Source organism: Sphaerodactylus townsendi, unplaced genomic scaffold, assembly GCF_021028975.2.
Source record: "Sphaerodactylus townsendi isolate TG3544 unplaced genomic scaffold, MPM_Stown_v2.3 scaffold_20, whole genome shotgun sequence".
NCBI classification, from domain to species: Eukaryota; Metazoa; Chordata; class Lepidosauria; order Squamata; family Sphaerodactylidae; genus Sphaerodactylus; species Sphaerodactylus townsendi.
The window spans coordinates 175,631-191,417 of record NW_025950363.1 but is presented as its reverse complement, the minus strand read 5'-3'; the positions used below and the strand labels follow the sequence as shown (position 1 = coordinate 191,417).

The window sequence follows — 15,787 nt, the reverse complement described above, 5'->3', positions numbered from 1 at the left end:
TCGCATTAGCTTTCTTGGCTGCCGCATTTGACCAAAGTATAACCAAGAAAGCCAGGATAGCCATGTAGGTCTGTAGTAGAACATTTAGATTCCAATCCAGCAGCAACTTAGAGGCAGGCTAACAAGATTTTCAGGGTATAAACTTTCAAGAGCCAAAGTTCCCTTCATTAGATGGAATAGAAAGAGAGATCTGAATCTCTATTCCAGTCAGAAGGTGGGAAGGGTGTTGTAAAGAATGCTTGTAAAGAATATAAAGGTACATATTGTAATCAGCTTGATTCGAGTAGAGGGGGAATGCTTGGGACGTCCATCTCAAAAATGGTCCATCTCAGAAATGGTTGCCACATCTCAAAAAGGATATTGAAGAGATAGAAAAAGTGCAGAGAAGGGCAACGAGGATGATTGAGGGATTGGAGCACCTTCCTTATGTGGAGAGGCTGCAGCGTTTGGGACTCTTTAGTTTGGAGAGCAGACGTCTGGGGGGGGGTGGGGATATAATTGAAGTCTATAAAATTATGCATGGGGTAGAAAATGTTGACAGAGATAAATTTTTCTCTCTTTCTCACAATACTAGAACCAGGGGGCATTCATTGAAAATGCTGGGGGGAAGAATTAGGACTAATAAAAGGAAACACTTCTTCACGCAACGTGTGATTGGTGTTTGGAATATGCTGCCACAGGAGGTGGTGATGGCCACTCACCTGGATAGCTTTAAAAGGGGCTTGGACAGATTTATTTAGGAGAAGTCGATTTATGGCTACCAATCTTGATCCTCTTTGATCTGAGATTGCAAATGCCTTAACATTTGCATCCAGGTGCTCGGGAGCAAAAGCCGCAGAAGGCCATTGCTTTCACATCCTGCATGTGAGCTCCCAATGGCACCTGGTGGGCCACTGCGAGTAGCAGAGAGCTGGACTAGATGGACTCTGGTCTGATCCAGCTGGCTTGTTCTTATGTCCCTGTTCCTCCCCAGTTTGAATGTAATGAACTTATGGAGCAACCAATGCCGGTCTTTACATTCAAAGTGTTCTTCTACACCTTCAGGCCACAGAGGCAAAGATAGCGTGATACTTCTTAGTTCAATACTTTGCAGCTAAACCATAACTTATGGTCCATAAGTCTTTAAAATGTACCCTGTGCATCGGGTTTAAAATGTTCGCTGTCCATCTGACATGCTAGGTAACTCAGATCTTAGGTATCTACAAGCAAAACTTGCAGAGGACATCTAGAGTACAATGAGCAGGTTTTAAACTAATCTAGCTTACAATGAGCAGGTTTTAAACTAATACCTTAATTTTAAACTAGATGTCTTTTGCAAGGATTGGTCACAAGACCTTGGCACTGAACAATCTAGGGTCTCAGACTATTGTGTATTGAAAGTCCGAGGGCTGAGCTTGCTAGAACTAAAACAAGTTTTTCAGCATTGTTCATGTGATTGTGAGTAAATTAGCTGACAAAGGAACTGTTTCAGCGATAGTTCTCTTGTGGTGGTGCTGGAAAGTTCCATCAAGTCACAGCTGACTTGGAGCAGCCCAGAGTCACCCGGCAAATTACTTGGCAGCACAGGGATTCTCCTGTCTTCCATTATAACCTCACAACATCCCTGTGAGGTAGGTTAAACTGCAAGCTTCAATGGGAGAGTGAAGATTTGCACTTGGGTCTCCTGGATCCCAGTCCAATATTCTAAACCCTACGCCATGTTGCCTGTCACACCACACTGGCCACATGGTTTGTGATCTTCAGTAAAATTTACCATCCCATTTTTAAAGTTCGCTTAATTATTTCTTACTTATGTATTTAGTTCAGCAGTGAGCAGCAGTCGCGTAGGAGGTTAAGAGCTCGTATATCTAATCTGGAGGAACCGGGTTTGATTCCCAGCTCTGCCGCCTGAGCTGTGGAGGCTTCTCTGGGGAATTCAGATTAGCCTGTACACTCCCACACACGCCAGCTGGGTGACCTTGGGTTAGTCACAGCTTCTCGGAGCTCTCTCAGCCCCACCTACCTCACAGGGTGTTTGTTGTGAGGGGGGAAGGGCAAGGAGATTGTAAGCCCCTTTGAGTCTCCTGCAGGAGAGAAAGGGGGGATATCCAAACTCCTCCTCCTCCTCCTCCTCCTCCTCCTCCTCCTCCTCCTCTTCTTCTTCTTCTTCTTCTTCTTCTTCTTCTTCTTCTTCTTCTTCTTCTTCTTCTTCTTCTTCTTCTTCTTCTTCTTCTTCTTCTTCTTCTTCATGTATGCCCTGCTTTTCTCCCAGCTGAGACCCAAAGCAGGTTACATCATTCTTCTTGCTTTTATTTTATCCTCACAACAACCCTATAAAGTAAATTAGACTGAAAGTATGAGATTGGTCCAAGGTCACCCAGCAAGCTTCCATGGCAGAGTAGGAATTCGAACCTGAGTCTTCCAGATCTTAGTGCAACACGCTACACCACACTGTTTTTCATTAAAGATGAGGTGAACCAGATGTATCCTATAGTAGAAGATAAGGCATGTTACTGGGGTAGAGGGGGATATCTATTGGCACAGTATTTCAGATGTGGCATTTGGTATTTGTTTTATTTTTAGCTTTTTCGTGATGTTATGAAATACCTGGACACCGAGATGTACCACAACAGAAGGTTACTTGACGAATCCAAATCCAAAGGGATTCTGCCAACTCTTTCGTATCAGATGGAGCATGTAATAAAAACAGATGTGAGGCGTACCTCCACTACCCAGTGAGTGCTGGAATGTGAATGACATGCTGTAATGCAGAATGGTGGAATGATAGAGTTGGAAGGGGCCAAACGGGCCATCTAGTCCAACCCACTGCTCAATTATGGAGCATCCTTGGCAAGTGTTGATCCTGCTTGAAGATTGTCAGAGCGGAGGAGCTCACCACCTCCCTAGGCAGTCCATTCCACTGCTCTTCTTACTGTAATTTTTTCCCCTTATGTCCAGTGGTGGGATCCAAAAATTTTAGTAACAGGTTCCCATGGTGGTGGGATTCAAACTGTGGCGTAGTGCCAATGGGGCTGGGCGGGGAACGACAGGGTGGGGCATTCCTGGGCGGGGCTGTGGCAAGGACGCAGCCGCTGCGCCAGTCTTTGGGCGGGAAACGAATGCACGCAGGCGCAGGCTGCCACGCACGCCGGTGCACCTCCTGCTAGACTGCTTCAAGTTCTGCGTGCTACTGCTGAGAGGAGGGGCGTAACTAAGGCAAAAATCACGTGGCAAAATCACCAATTAGTAACCCTCTCTCGGCACACACAAATAATTAGTAACCTGCTCTCGGAAACCTGTGAGAACCTGCTGGATCCCACCTCTACTTATGTCCCACTGTTACTTTTCCACTCATAATTAATCCCCCTTCTTGTGATTCCTAACCTCTGCTGCCAACTGAAACAGCACCCTGCCCCTCCTGTTATAGCCTTTTAAAATATCTAAAGAGAGCCATCGTGTTCCCCGCCAACCTCCTCTTTTCCGCACTGAACATTCTCAAGCCCTTCAGCCTTTCCTCGTAGGGCATGGTCTCCAAACCCCTGCAGTGGCGTAGTGGCTAAGAGCAGTGGCTAAGAGCAGGTGCACTCTGATCTGGAGGAACCGGGTTTGATTCCCAGCTCTGCCGCTTGAGTTGTGGAGGCTTATCTGAGGAATTCAGATTAGTCTGTGCACTCCCACACACGCCAGCTGGGGGACCTTGGGCTAGTCACAGTTTCTCAGAGCTCTCTCAGCCCCACCTACCTCACAGGGTGTTTGTTGTGAGGGGGGAAGGGCAAGGAGATTGTCAGCCCCTTTGAGTCTCCTGCAGGAGAGAAAGGGGGGATATAAATCCAAACTCTTCTTCTTCTTCTTCTTCTTGGTCTGAAACATTTTCAAAATGTCTTCACTTGCTGGGCGATCTATTTATGATGTTTTCTCTGTGCTGTCCCCAACGTTCTCTTTGGCGCCATTTTATCACATAGCTGAGCTCACTCCATTCCCCCCTCGCCTGTTTATTTTCACCGTTTCTGGGGTGGGGTGGGGGATTTATTGTGAGGTAAAACCTACATGCTATAGAGAAATCTACATGCTATAGAGAATGGCAGCGAGAATAATTGAAACACTGATTCAACAAATATCTCAAAAAAGGAGGGAAACACCTAAGGGTGGCCATGAATGGTTCTGAGGGGATGAGTGCAAAAATGGTGGGAGCTGAAAACGTGTAATGAACATTAGGTGATCTGTGTAGAAAGGGCCAAAATAATAATATTGTTGTTGTTGTTGTTGTTGTTGTTGTTGTTTATTAAATTTAGTATACCGCCCTATCCCCGAAGGGCTCAGGGCGGTGTACAGATAAAACATCAGCTAAAAACATACATATAATTAAAACAACAGTCATATCTTAAAACATCGCCTGCGCCCTTACGAAACCCTCCTAATGCAAAATAATGGGTCCTGATGGTACTAGGGCCCATGGGGGTAAAGAGGGGGGGGGGAGGAAGGGGCACCCTCAGCGGCCTGTCTCTCCAAAGGCCCGGTGGAACAACTCAGTCTTGCAAGCCCTGCGGAACTCTCCAAGGTCCTGCAGGGCCCGGACAGCTGGAGGGAGAGTGTTCCACCAGGCCGGCGCCAGAGCCGTGAAGGCCCTGGCCCGAGTGGAGGCCAGCTGCATAATCTTCCCTCCAAAGCAGCCATTGTCTGCAAGGGAACAGAGCAGCTGTAATTCCTGGAGTCTGGAGATCGACTGTGGAGACCTCCAGGCCCCACCTGGAGGCTGGCAACCATAGGGGAGGAAGGATCCTGTTGTAGGATAAGAACTCAGATAGCAGATCCTGATAGCGGATTCTGGACATGAAATTTGAGGAGTATTAGGTGAAGATCCATCCCAAGTGCTAATATAACCTCTATCTGTGGGTTCTGTGGGGCAGAACTTGGAATGAGTTTGCAACAACAAATTAAAAAAATGGTTTATTTTCTCAACATATAACATCAACATTTAACATCACTCTTCAAGGTCCTGTTCAGGTTTCATTTCAAGTCCTTCTAGTTACAGTCTTCTGATATTGCCAAATCCAATTCTTCTTTGCAAGTGGATTGGCTCCTGATGACTCCAAGGGCTTGGTGAACAGGATTCAACATGATGAAGGTTTCCAGGAGAACTCTCGCCCATTACAAACACAAAAAACCCTGAAACAATAAACTCCAACATTTACAACATAGCAAAAATAAACAACTACCTTCCCAGTAGTTCCCAACAACATTGCAGTTACCTTAACAAGGTGTTAAGGGCTTATACCAACCAAGGTCCGAGTCTGGTAGCCTTGTCTCCTCCAAACTACATGAGCTCTGCAGCCTTCTGCTGCTTTGGTCTCCACCACTTTCTGGGTCAACCCATTCTGAGCATGGGGGTTACACTAACACTGAGCGATGGCCAAAGGGCAGGACAGTTGGTTGACTAGCAGACCATATGGACTGCACAGCTGTCACAATAAATCACAGGATAAGGACTGAGATGGTCTGACACTTCTTAATCAGATCAGATCTTTTTGGTCTGTGTAACACAGGGACTTGGCACATCAGCTTACATGGATGGTGTGAAACCTGGAGGTATTATTGTCCATCATGGTGGTGGAAGGGCCATCAAGTTGCAGTTGACTTTTAGCAGCCCCATAAAGTTTTCAAGGCTACAGGTGAATAGAGGTGGTTTGCCATTGCCTGCAACCCATGTCTTCCTCGGAGGTTTCAAATCCAGGGTCTTCTGTTAGCGAGGTTCACAGTTAGAATATATTTTTAAAGTAGCAAATGGGGAGTAACTCAGCTTGGCAGTGCGAGAGGCAGAGATTTCATGAGATCACACCTGCCTGGGCCAGTCAAATCAGAGTTCATCCATCACTGTTGTGATAAAGCATCAAAAATATTTGATGGTTTTGTATTGCAGGGACTTGAAGCCCCCAAGCAGGAATCTTTACACATGGCCTCATAAAAAAGAGTCGACCGCCAGAGAAGATGCATCCAAAATAGACTACATTCCTCCCTTGGATGAGAACATAAAGCAGATCACCAAGGAGTTCTGTGACTGGGTCAATGGTATGGTAAGCAGAGAGATTTCTCACAGCAGACTGCAGAAATCAGCTGTCGATATGGGTACAGCAAAACCGCCAAGCTCACATTCCGTGACTAAAAGGCAGATCCAGTTGGAATAACTGCAAGGGAGGAAAGCGCAGTACCACAAAGGATGCTGGGAGGAAACTTGAAGCACCTGTTGTCCCCACTGTTTTTTTGTTTCTTACCAGTTAGTTTTAGCTGTGCTGCGGTAGAACACCTAGATCCGTGGTGGCGAACCTTTGGCACTCCAGATGTTATGGACTACAATTCCCATCAGCCCCTGCCAGCATGGCCAATTGGACACGCTGGCAGGGGCTGATGGGAATTGTAGTCCATAACATCTGGAGTGCCAAAGGTTCACCACCACTGACCTAGATTCAAGCCCAGTAGCATCTTAGAGGCCAACAAGATCTTCAGGGTATAAGATTTTGAGAGTCAAAGCTCTTGGTCAGATACAAAGGAACAGAGTTTGGTCTCTCTCTTTTTCTTTAACGTGTATTTTATTAATTTTATATTTAAAGAAAGGAAAAAATAATATAATTATAAAAATAACAATATACAACTGAATAAACCTTCATGCATAAAAATGACAAAACTTATACACACAAGAACATAAAGAGCCTGCTAGATCAGACCAGAGTCTATCTAGTCCAGCACTCTGCTACTCGCAGTGACCAACTAGATGTCTTTGGGAGCTCACATGCAGGATGTGAAAGCAATGGCCTTCTGCTGCTGCTGCTGCTCCCGAGCACCTGCTCCCTGAGCACATATATACACATATACTCTCTGTCTCTGTCTCTGTCTCTGTCTCTGTCTCTGTGTGTGTGTCTCTCTCTCTCTCTCTCACACACACACACACACACACACATGTAGACAGAGAGAGAGTCTTTTATAATTTTCTAAGGCTAATTCCGCACATGCAGAATAATGCACTTTCAAACTGCTTTCAGTGCTCTTTGAAGCTGTGCGGAATGGCAAAATCCACTTGCAAACAGTTGTGAACGTGGTTTGAAAACGCATTATTTTGCGTGTGCGGAAGGGGCCTAAGTTATATAAAGCTATTCTTATCTATCATAATTCAAGTAATGTATCAGTTCCGTGTTTGGGAAATTAAGTTTTGAGCATGCAACTCCCAGAGTCGATGTATCAACAGGACCTGTGTCAGGCATGCAGAAGACCTGAGGACTTTGTAATGTGTAAATGCTAGAGCCTACTTTGTCAGATGCATTTAGTAGGCTTGCAAGACCACATGAAGTTATTTTAAAAAACCCTTTGAGGGCCATGACATTGGAGAAACAAAGGGTGAGATTTGATTATCCACAATTAAAACATAATCACGAAACCTACATTCACAGTAGCATTACTTGGCAATTCCCCCTTCGGTTTGCAAAGCCAGCAAACATCTCTAATAATCAGGAACTTCTTCCGCCCTTTGGAGATGGCAACAAACCTCCCCACGAATTCTAACACAACTGTTTCAGGATGGAGTTCTTTGGGCAGAGAATGGTGATTTGTAGGTTACTCCTCTGTCTTGTTGCAGAGAAGAATATTACCTCCTGTTGCATAATCCACTCTTAGCCACCATTGCTGAGATTCAACATATGGTTCATCAATAACGTTCCACTGCAGAAGCAGTGGAAAAATGGGGAGACAGACAGACAGACAGACAGACCTTTAATTTATATACCGCCCTCCCCCGAAGGGCTCAGGGCGGTTCACAACAAAAATATATATCAGTAATATAACACATTCAATAACAGTATCAATAACCAAACCATCATCAATATAACAATATAGCATTGACATTACATAGCAGCAATATAACAACAATATACCAGCAATATAACAACATCAGCACAGCAAGCTAATTCACAAAATACATGGCTATTCCCTTGATGAAACGCCAATAATACCATAACATCGCTTAATCCACCAAAAAAACCATGGCCCCTTCCACACACGCAAAATAATGCGTTTTCAAACCACTTTCACAACTGTTTGCAAGTGGATGTTGCTATTCCGCACAGCTTCAAAGAGCACTGAAAGCAGTTTGAAAGTGCATTATTCTGCATGTGCGGAATGAGCCCATGAGTAGAAAATCATAACAGCACCATAACATTATACAACAATACTAGCATAGCAAAAAAAAAATGTAGATGTGTAACAGGAAAGAAGGATTGCAGGACAACTATGGGAAACTGCCCTGAGCATTTTAGGAGGCTTGAGGTGTGGCGGGTACACGTGCTAGAAAGACCTATCTCTAGTACCACTCTTTTGCTGGGTGAATTCATGCCTGCGTAATATCGTGGCCAGGCGACTGCAATATTGACCTCCACTGATAGAATGTTCACGCCAGCTCACGTTCATTGCCAAGTCTACCGGGAAATTTAGTGGTCAGTGCCTGGGAAAGGCTAAATTTGGGGAGGAGGGGAGACCAGCACGGATGTGATGTCACAAAAAGTCCGCCCTCCAAAGATGCCATTTCCTCAAGGGCGAGTGACCTCTCCGGTCTGGAGATCAGCTGAGATTTCAAGAGGCCCCACTCAGAGGTCAGTAAACTTATCACATACCATTTCAGTCCCTATATTAGCTGCTGTTTGCTGAGCACTGAGCAATCCACAAGGGCATACATGCAAGTGCAAACTAGACTGTTGCAGCCATCTGCTCAATATAATGACTAGGTTGGGCTGCAGAGTGAGAATAGCCCTCTCCAAAGAAGAAGAAGAGTTTGGATTTATATCCGCCCCCCTTCCTCTCCTGTAAGGAGACTTAAGGTAGCTTTCAAACTCCTTTCCCTTCCTCTCCTTGCAACAGACACCTTGAGAGGTAGGTGAGGCTGGAGAGTTTGGAGAGAACTGTGACTAGCCCAAGGTCATCCAGCAGGAATGTAGGAGTGCGGAAACACATGTGATTCACCAGATAAGCCTCTACCACTCAGGTGGAGGAGTGGGGAATCAAACCCGGTTCTCCAGATTAGAATCCACCTGTTCTTAACCACTACACCACAAAGCTGTTCTTCCCATCCACCACAATTCCATCTCTTTTCAGAGCTTCTCTATCACTTCACCCTCCAGTTTTTTTTACTTGCTTCACAAGGCAGCATTTAGAGAAGTAGTGATACTCAACTATTTGTTTTTATTCCCACCAACTCTTTGCTCAGAATCTCTGCAACCTTTGACCCACTGAAGTGCAGTCTGGATCTCACTGACTCGTTAACTACAATCTGACTTGTATGTTACACCACGCTTCTTATGTTTAGCACCACGTGTTTTCATGTGGGTAGGTAGGTGTGGGATTGCGTAGTCAGTCAACCGTCAGGCCAGAAGGAGGTTCGCACTTGTGAACTTTGACATGGATTCTTCACTTCTGGTGGTTGGGGCAGAAAAAGGAACCGAGAAAGCTCTTCTCGAAAACGTTGTTGATTCAGCATCTGTGGGAAGGCTGCAATATGATTCACATGCCTTTTACCCCAGTTTCAAGCTTTGAAGTTTTGGTGGTGGAGGAAACCGCCATTAAGTCACGGGTGACTTATAGTGACCCCAGAAAGTTTTCAAGGCAAGAGATGTTCAGAGGTGGCTTGACACTGCCTCCCTCTGAGTTGCAACCCTGGACTTCTTTGGTGGTCTCCCGAAGCTGGCTACAGAATAGTAATCAGGGAAATGGATGGGATAAATGCTTTGCCTTCAACAAATCCTAGAAGGGGGATTAGAAGATGTGGGATTTTCTCATCCAGTAAGACTCTTTACTTTATTTCTGCCCTGCCTTTTGATACAGAAAGATTGCACAGTTTCAGAAGGTAGACAGTCATGTTGGTAGGCTGTGTAGACGAACTAGATTTGAGCCTACTAGCAACTTAGGCCGTTTCCGCACGGCCACGCTGGGGAGTTGGAGTGCATTACAGGGGCCTTGACTGCTAACCACCAGGGACCCGTTGGCATGAGCGGTCCTGGAAAGCTCCCGGAGAGCCTGGCGCCCGGCGCTTCATGCCGTTAAGCCCAATCGACCGCTTCCCTGTGACTGTCCGGCTGGCGTCACCAGCAGCGCCAGAGGGACCGCCCCCCTGCCCTGTCGCGACTGCTCCAGGAGTTGCAGGGGCAGAGGCGTGTCCCCAGGCCTCAGCGATGTTGCGGGACGGTTACCGCGGGGGAAGGCAGAATCGAAGAATAAGGATTTCAGGGGAAAGGATGGTGCCTTCCAGCCGTTGGAAGCCGCTGTTTCCCAAAAACCTCTCTCGGGGAGCGAGGTTGGGAAACAGCGCCCCCCCCCCTGTGAACTGCTCCCTGGGGACGGCGTTTTTGCTGTCCCCAGGGCGCTGTTTTTGGCCCGTGCGGAAAGGGCCTTAGAGACTAACAGGATTTTAAGGGAATAATCTTTCAAGAGTCCAAGTTACAAGCTGGAATGGTTGGATTTGAGTCCAGTAGCATCTTAGGGCCTTTCCCCACTTCTCCTGCTGCCGCCGTCATAAACAAGCTCTGCTCTGGCGTCGCGGCATCCCTGGTAGCGCGTCAGGCATCCCGACCCAGCAGCTCTGCGCTTGAAGGGTAAATCAAAGACACCGTTTTAAAGCCCAGGGCAAGGGATGCAGCGCGCTGAGAGGGTGCAAGAGAGAGCAGTGTCAGGGCAGCTTTAACTCTGTTGCCCCTGGCGACAGGAGTGCAGATGGGATTACACGCTACTTCTTGGAGAAGTGGCGGCAGCTTAAAGGTAGAAGTGGGGAAAGGGCCTAGAAACCAACATTTTTTCAAGAATATAAGCTTTGGAGAACCATAGCTCCTTAGTATCTGATAAACTGAGTATTGACTCTCAAAATCTTATACCTCCCAAATCTTGCTGGGTCTCTAACGTGCTACTGGGATCAAATCTAGCTCTTCCACAAAGTAGGTTATACACAATAATAAAATGTTGTTAAGCTGCTTCTATAGTCCTCTGTGATGTGTGGAATTGCTCCCAGGTAGTATGCGTGAAGTAACATTTGAGGTAATTTGCAGAGGTACAGGAGAGCCAGTGTGGGGGTAGTGGTTTTTTTAATCTGGAGAACCAGTTTCGATTCCCCACTCCCCCACATGAAACCTACTGGGTGATCTTGGATCAGTTACACTTCTCTCAGTGCCGGGCTCCTCTGACCGGTACCTGATCAATTGACTGGCCGCTCACCTCTGACCTCATGATCTAATTAGCATGCACAGCATTAACTCTTTCATGACTGAATTGTGTGGCTGGCACTTGCCAAATACCAACAGGATTGCCAACCTCCAGGTGGTGGCTGGAGTCGATCTCCTGCTGTTACAGTCGATCTCCAGTCAACAGAGATCAATTCACCTGGAGAAAATGACCGCTTTGGAATAGCCCATAGGATTGTACCCCAATGAATTCCCTCTCATCCCCCAAACCCACCTTCCTCAGGCTTCATCTCCCCTGGAATTGGCTGTCCTCCTTCACTCCCTTCCTAAGCATGCTGTTTAAGGCTAGTTCCCAAAACACAACTTCATAAGAACATAAGAACATAAGAACAAGCCAGCTGGATCAGACCAGAGTCCATCTAGTCCAGCACTCTGCTACTCGCAGTGGCCCACCAGGTGCCTTTGGGAGCTCACATGCAGGATGTGAAAGCAATGGCCTTCTGCTGCTGCTACTGCTCCCGAGTACCTGGTCTGATAAGGCATTTGCAATCTCAGATCAAGGAGGATCAAGATTGGTAGCCATAGATCAACTTCTCCAAAATCTGTCCAAGCCCTTTTTAAAGTATCCAGGTTAGTGGCCATCACCACCTCCTGTGGCAGCATATTCCAAACACCAATCACACGTTGCGTGAAGAAGTGTTTCCTTTTATTAGTCCTAATTCTTCCCCCCAGCATTTTCAATGAATGCCCCCTGGTTCTAGTATTGTGAGAAAGAGAGAAAAATTTCTCTCTTTCAACATTTTCTACCCCATGCATAATTTTATAGACTTGAATTATATCCCCACCCCCCCAGACGTCTGCTCTCCAAACTAAAGAGTCCCAAACGCTGCAGCCTCTCCTCATAAGGAAGGTGCTCCAGTCCCTCAATCATCCTCATTGCCCTTCTCTGCACTTTTTCTGTCTCTTTCCTCGGATAGTGCTGGGCAGTGGCCTCGTTAAATTGCCCTTTTGGCCTTTATTTCCAGGGAGGTGAATATAACATTGAAGAAGCCACCCTCCTGAAACTCTTTGACACCAGGTATGAAACCAAACCTGTGACGACAACACCCATTAGATTTGTGGAGCTGTATCACGTGCCGGCAGAACTGAAGCAGTGCCTGGGGAAACCTCCGCCCCTGAAAGTTGGCAAAAGCTCCGTCAAAGTAAGTGCGGGCGGAACAAAGCAAAGCAGAAAGTAGTGAAAATGGATGTAATAAATTAAAAACTCGGTCTGCTAGTTCCTGACGCAAAGAGAGTCCCCTCGAGCTGGTGGAAACACTGCGTGCTGCTGGCCACCTATACAAATCCAGAGTTCATTTAACTCAACTACCACCTTACACTGAATGAAAAAAAGCAGCTCGGTTTAGACTGATGGTGGGCTTTGCCGCACGGCTCATTTAAAATGTTTTGAGGCAAGTATCGGCTCATCCCTTTCCCCTCTCGCGAACTACAGCATTAGGGTAGCAATGCTTCTTTAGAGATGTAGCGATTCCCAAGCCTGTACCATTCCAAGAACTTCTTAAAAGGAAGAGGCCAGTATATGCAGGACACTGGATCGTCCTAAGTATGGACAGAAGGGGGCCAGTTGTAATGAAGACACAGCTGAAAATTTAATGGCAGGGAAGGACTGTGAGAAAGGAACTTTTCCTTACAAGGCCACGGTGCTACACGCTCTGGTAACCTCTTGATTTGTCTACTGCAGGGGTCTTCAAACTATGGCGTTCCAGATGTTCAGGAACTACAATTCCCATCAGTCCTGCTACTTGGCCATGCTGGCAGAGGCTGATGGGAATTGTAGTTCCTGAACATCTGGAGGGCCATAGTTTGAAGACCTCTGGTCTACTGTAATGCGCTGTATGTGGGACTGCCCTTGAAGACGATCCGGAAGCTGGAGCTGGTGCAGCATATAGCAGCTAGGCCAGTGGTGGCAAACCTTTGGCACTCCATGCTGGCAGGGGCTGATGGGAATTGTAGTCCATAACATCTGGAGTGCCAAAGGTTCGCCACCACGGAGCTAGGCTATTAGCTGGTACATCTGGTTGGGTGCATATCATGCTGGCAGAGGCATATCAGGGGGAAATGGCACCTGGAGACAACTCCTTCTTGGGGAGCCCCTCCCCCCATGCTCCCCATGCTCGGGGGGGGGTGTATGTGTGTGGCCCTGCCCCCCCTCCCAGTCCTCCATGTAGGCCAGCTTTTGAAAGCATGGAGCCAGCTCCTGCTCTCTCCAGTCCCTGGGAAGGGCAGGAGCCAGATTGCAGGGAGCCTGGGAGGGCGGATCACCGCCACTTCCTAGCACAGAGCCCCCTTGCATCCCTGGAGGCTGGCTCCTGATCTCCCCAGGGCCTGGGGAGAGCAGAAGCTGGCCTGCAGGGAGTCCAGGAGGGGGGTGGGATGCCGCGGCAGGCGGCTCGGGCACATGCTACTGAGTCAGAAGCCCCTGAATGATTTGGTGGGAGGTGGGAGGTAGGAGATTTATTGTGCCCACAGAGATGGAACTGTGCAAGTGAAATTACATGTTGTATCAAAAGAAGTTAAATTCACCCACATTTGCATCTCTTTTACTAGATCAGAAACAGAGAGTAATAACGGTGCCATCAAAGCTCAGAACATCTTGCTTCACTTAATCACGGCCCACAAAGCTCAGAGAGGCACAGAAACTTCAACTGCTATCGCAACACAAGCCAATTAACATTGAGCTGGAGTCAGTTGCGTTTGCAAGACTGTACAGGAACCTTGGAGCAATAAATAAATAACACCTTGCAGATTGCAAGTAGCCCAGTCCAGATTGGGAGGGGAGGGGAGGGGTGGGGCGCGGCAGGACTTGAATGCCCATAGGAAGTGGTGGGGGACTGAGCCAATGTGTTTGCCCCCTTCACTGGTGTAAGGGGCGGAGGGAATAAACGCATCGGTGTCTGGCTGCACCCCAACTCCATGAAACCCAGAAATGGAAGCCACTGTGGATCTGTAGAGCTAAGCTGGCATCTGAGTGGACACCAGCAGGGAAGGGGGTGTTCCCAGTCACCATTAGTTGGCTTCCACCAGCGTTCCAGCTAGAGGTGGGATCCAGCAGGTTCTCACAGGTTCCCGAGAGTAGGTTACTAATTATTTGTGTGTGCCGAGAGGGGGTTACTAATGGGTGATTTTGCCACGTAATTTTGGCCTTAGTTACGCCCCTCCTCTCAGCAGTAGCGCGCAGAACTTGAAGCAGTCTAGCAGGAGGTGCACCGGCATGCGTGGCAGTTTCCCGCCCAAGGACTGGCGCAGCGGCTGCATCCTTGCCACAGCCCCGCCCAGGAATGCCCGGCCACGCCCCCGTCGTTCCCCGCCCAGCCCCATTGGCGCTACGCCACAGTTTGAATCCCACCACTATGGGAACCTGTTACTAAAATTTTTGGATCCCACCACTGGTTCCAGCTTGAGGGTTGGACGATGGCCCTTGGGGTCTCTTCCAACATTATGATTCTATGAACATTGTCTTTCAGGCCTACAAACTTATGCCACATTTTTGTACTCTGTAAGCTCATTCATCAATGGGCAAATCAGGCGGCAAGGTGGTTTTCAGAAAACCCTCCTGTCAGCGTTGCCCTGTGGAAGCAGTGTGGCACCACCTTCGCCCCACCGTCCCTGGTCACCTTCGCACTCCCACCCTCAATCTGGATTGCAGTTTCAATAAACAAATACTCTCTGTGTCTTCCTCATGTGGCACTTTAAGGTACTTCGTGTCTTGTGACTGATGGCCAAGCCTGCGTGGTAACGATAGGGAAGCTCTCTTTAGGTGACGGGCTGACAATTTTTGTTAAATCTATTTTTGACTGCGGACACTATTTCAGCATTACACATGATAGACACACCAGAATCATAAACAATCAAAGTCAGTTCAGATAGTGTTTGAATACAGGAGGGCACTACTTCCAAGGAACTAGCAAAATTTATTGTTTTTCCCAGACAAAAAGCCTGGTCTTTCTTGTTCCCTTTCTGAGCAACTATAACTTCTATTACCTGAGAACAAGACAAGACTGTATTGTCGAAGGCTTTCATGGCCGGAATCAACTGGTTCTGGTGGGTTTTCTGGGCTGTGTGGCCGTGGTCTGGTGGATCTTGTTCCTAACATTTCGCCTGCATCTGTGGCTGGCATCTTCGGAGGTGTATCACAGAGAGAAGTGAGACTTCACTGAGACTTCCCTCTGTGATACACCTCTGAAGATGCCAGCCACAGATGCAGGCGAAACGTTAGGAACAAGATCCACCAGACCACGGCCACACAACCCGGAAAACCCACCAGAACCAAGACAAGAATGATTTCTGGAGGGTTTAAGGAAGATGACGCAGGGGAAGTCTTCCAATCATTTGTAGCCATCTCAAGAAGGCCGGTAACAAGAACGCATGCAAACTAATTCGACGCTGTTGTTGCCTCAGTGTGGGGAATCAGGGTTCTGTTGCCAGTGGCTCATTTCAACAGAATGGCTTGTGAAAGATTATGGGTACAATCAAAAATACCGGTAGAGTCTAAGCATATTCAAATCATAATAAAACACATGTCAGCATTGAGTTATCTTGCTCAG

General features: G+C 47.3%; 1 protein-coding gene across 1 annotated transcript in view; it reads left to right on the top strand.

The window, feature by feature from the left end:
• The window catches only part of LOC125425178 (protein FAM47A-like), a 43,658-nt gene that overhangs the window by 10,593 nt on the left and 17,278 nt on the right, over nucleotides 1-15,787 (top strand). Inside the window, exons 3-5 of the mRNA XM_048482726.1 lie at nucleotides 2,563-2,714; nucleotides 5,897-6,050; nucleotides 12,209-12,385. Of these exons, the coding sequence (XP_048338683.1) occupies nucleotides 2,563-2,714; nucleotides 5,897-6,050; nucleotides 12,209-12,385 (483 nt within the window). The remainder of the gene's footprint in view (nucleotides 1-2,562; nucleotides 2,715-5,896; nucleotides 6,051-12,208; nucleotides 12,386-15,787) is intronic.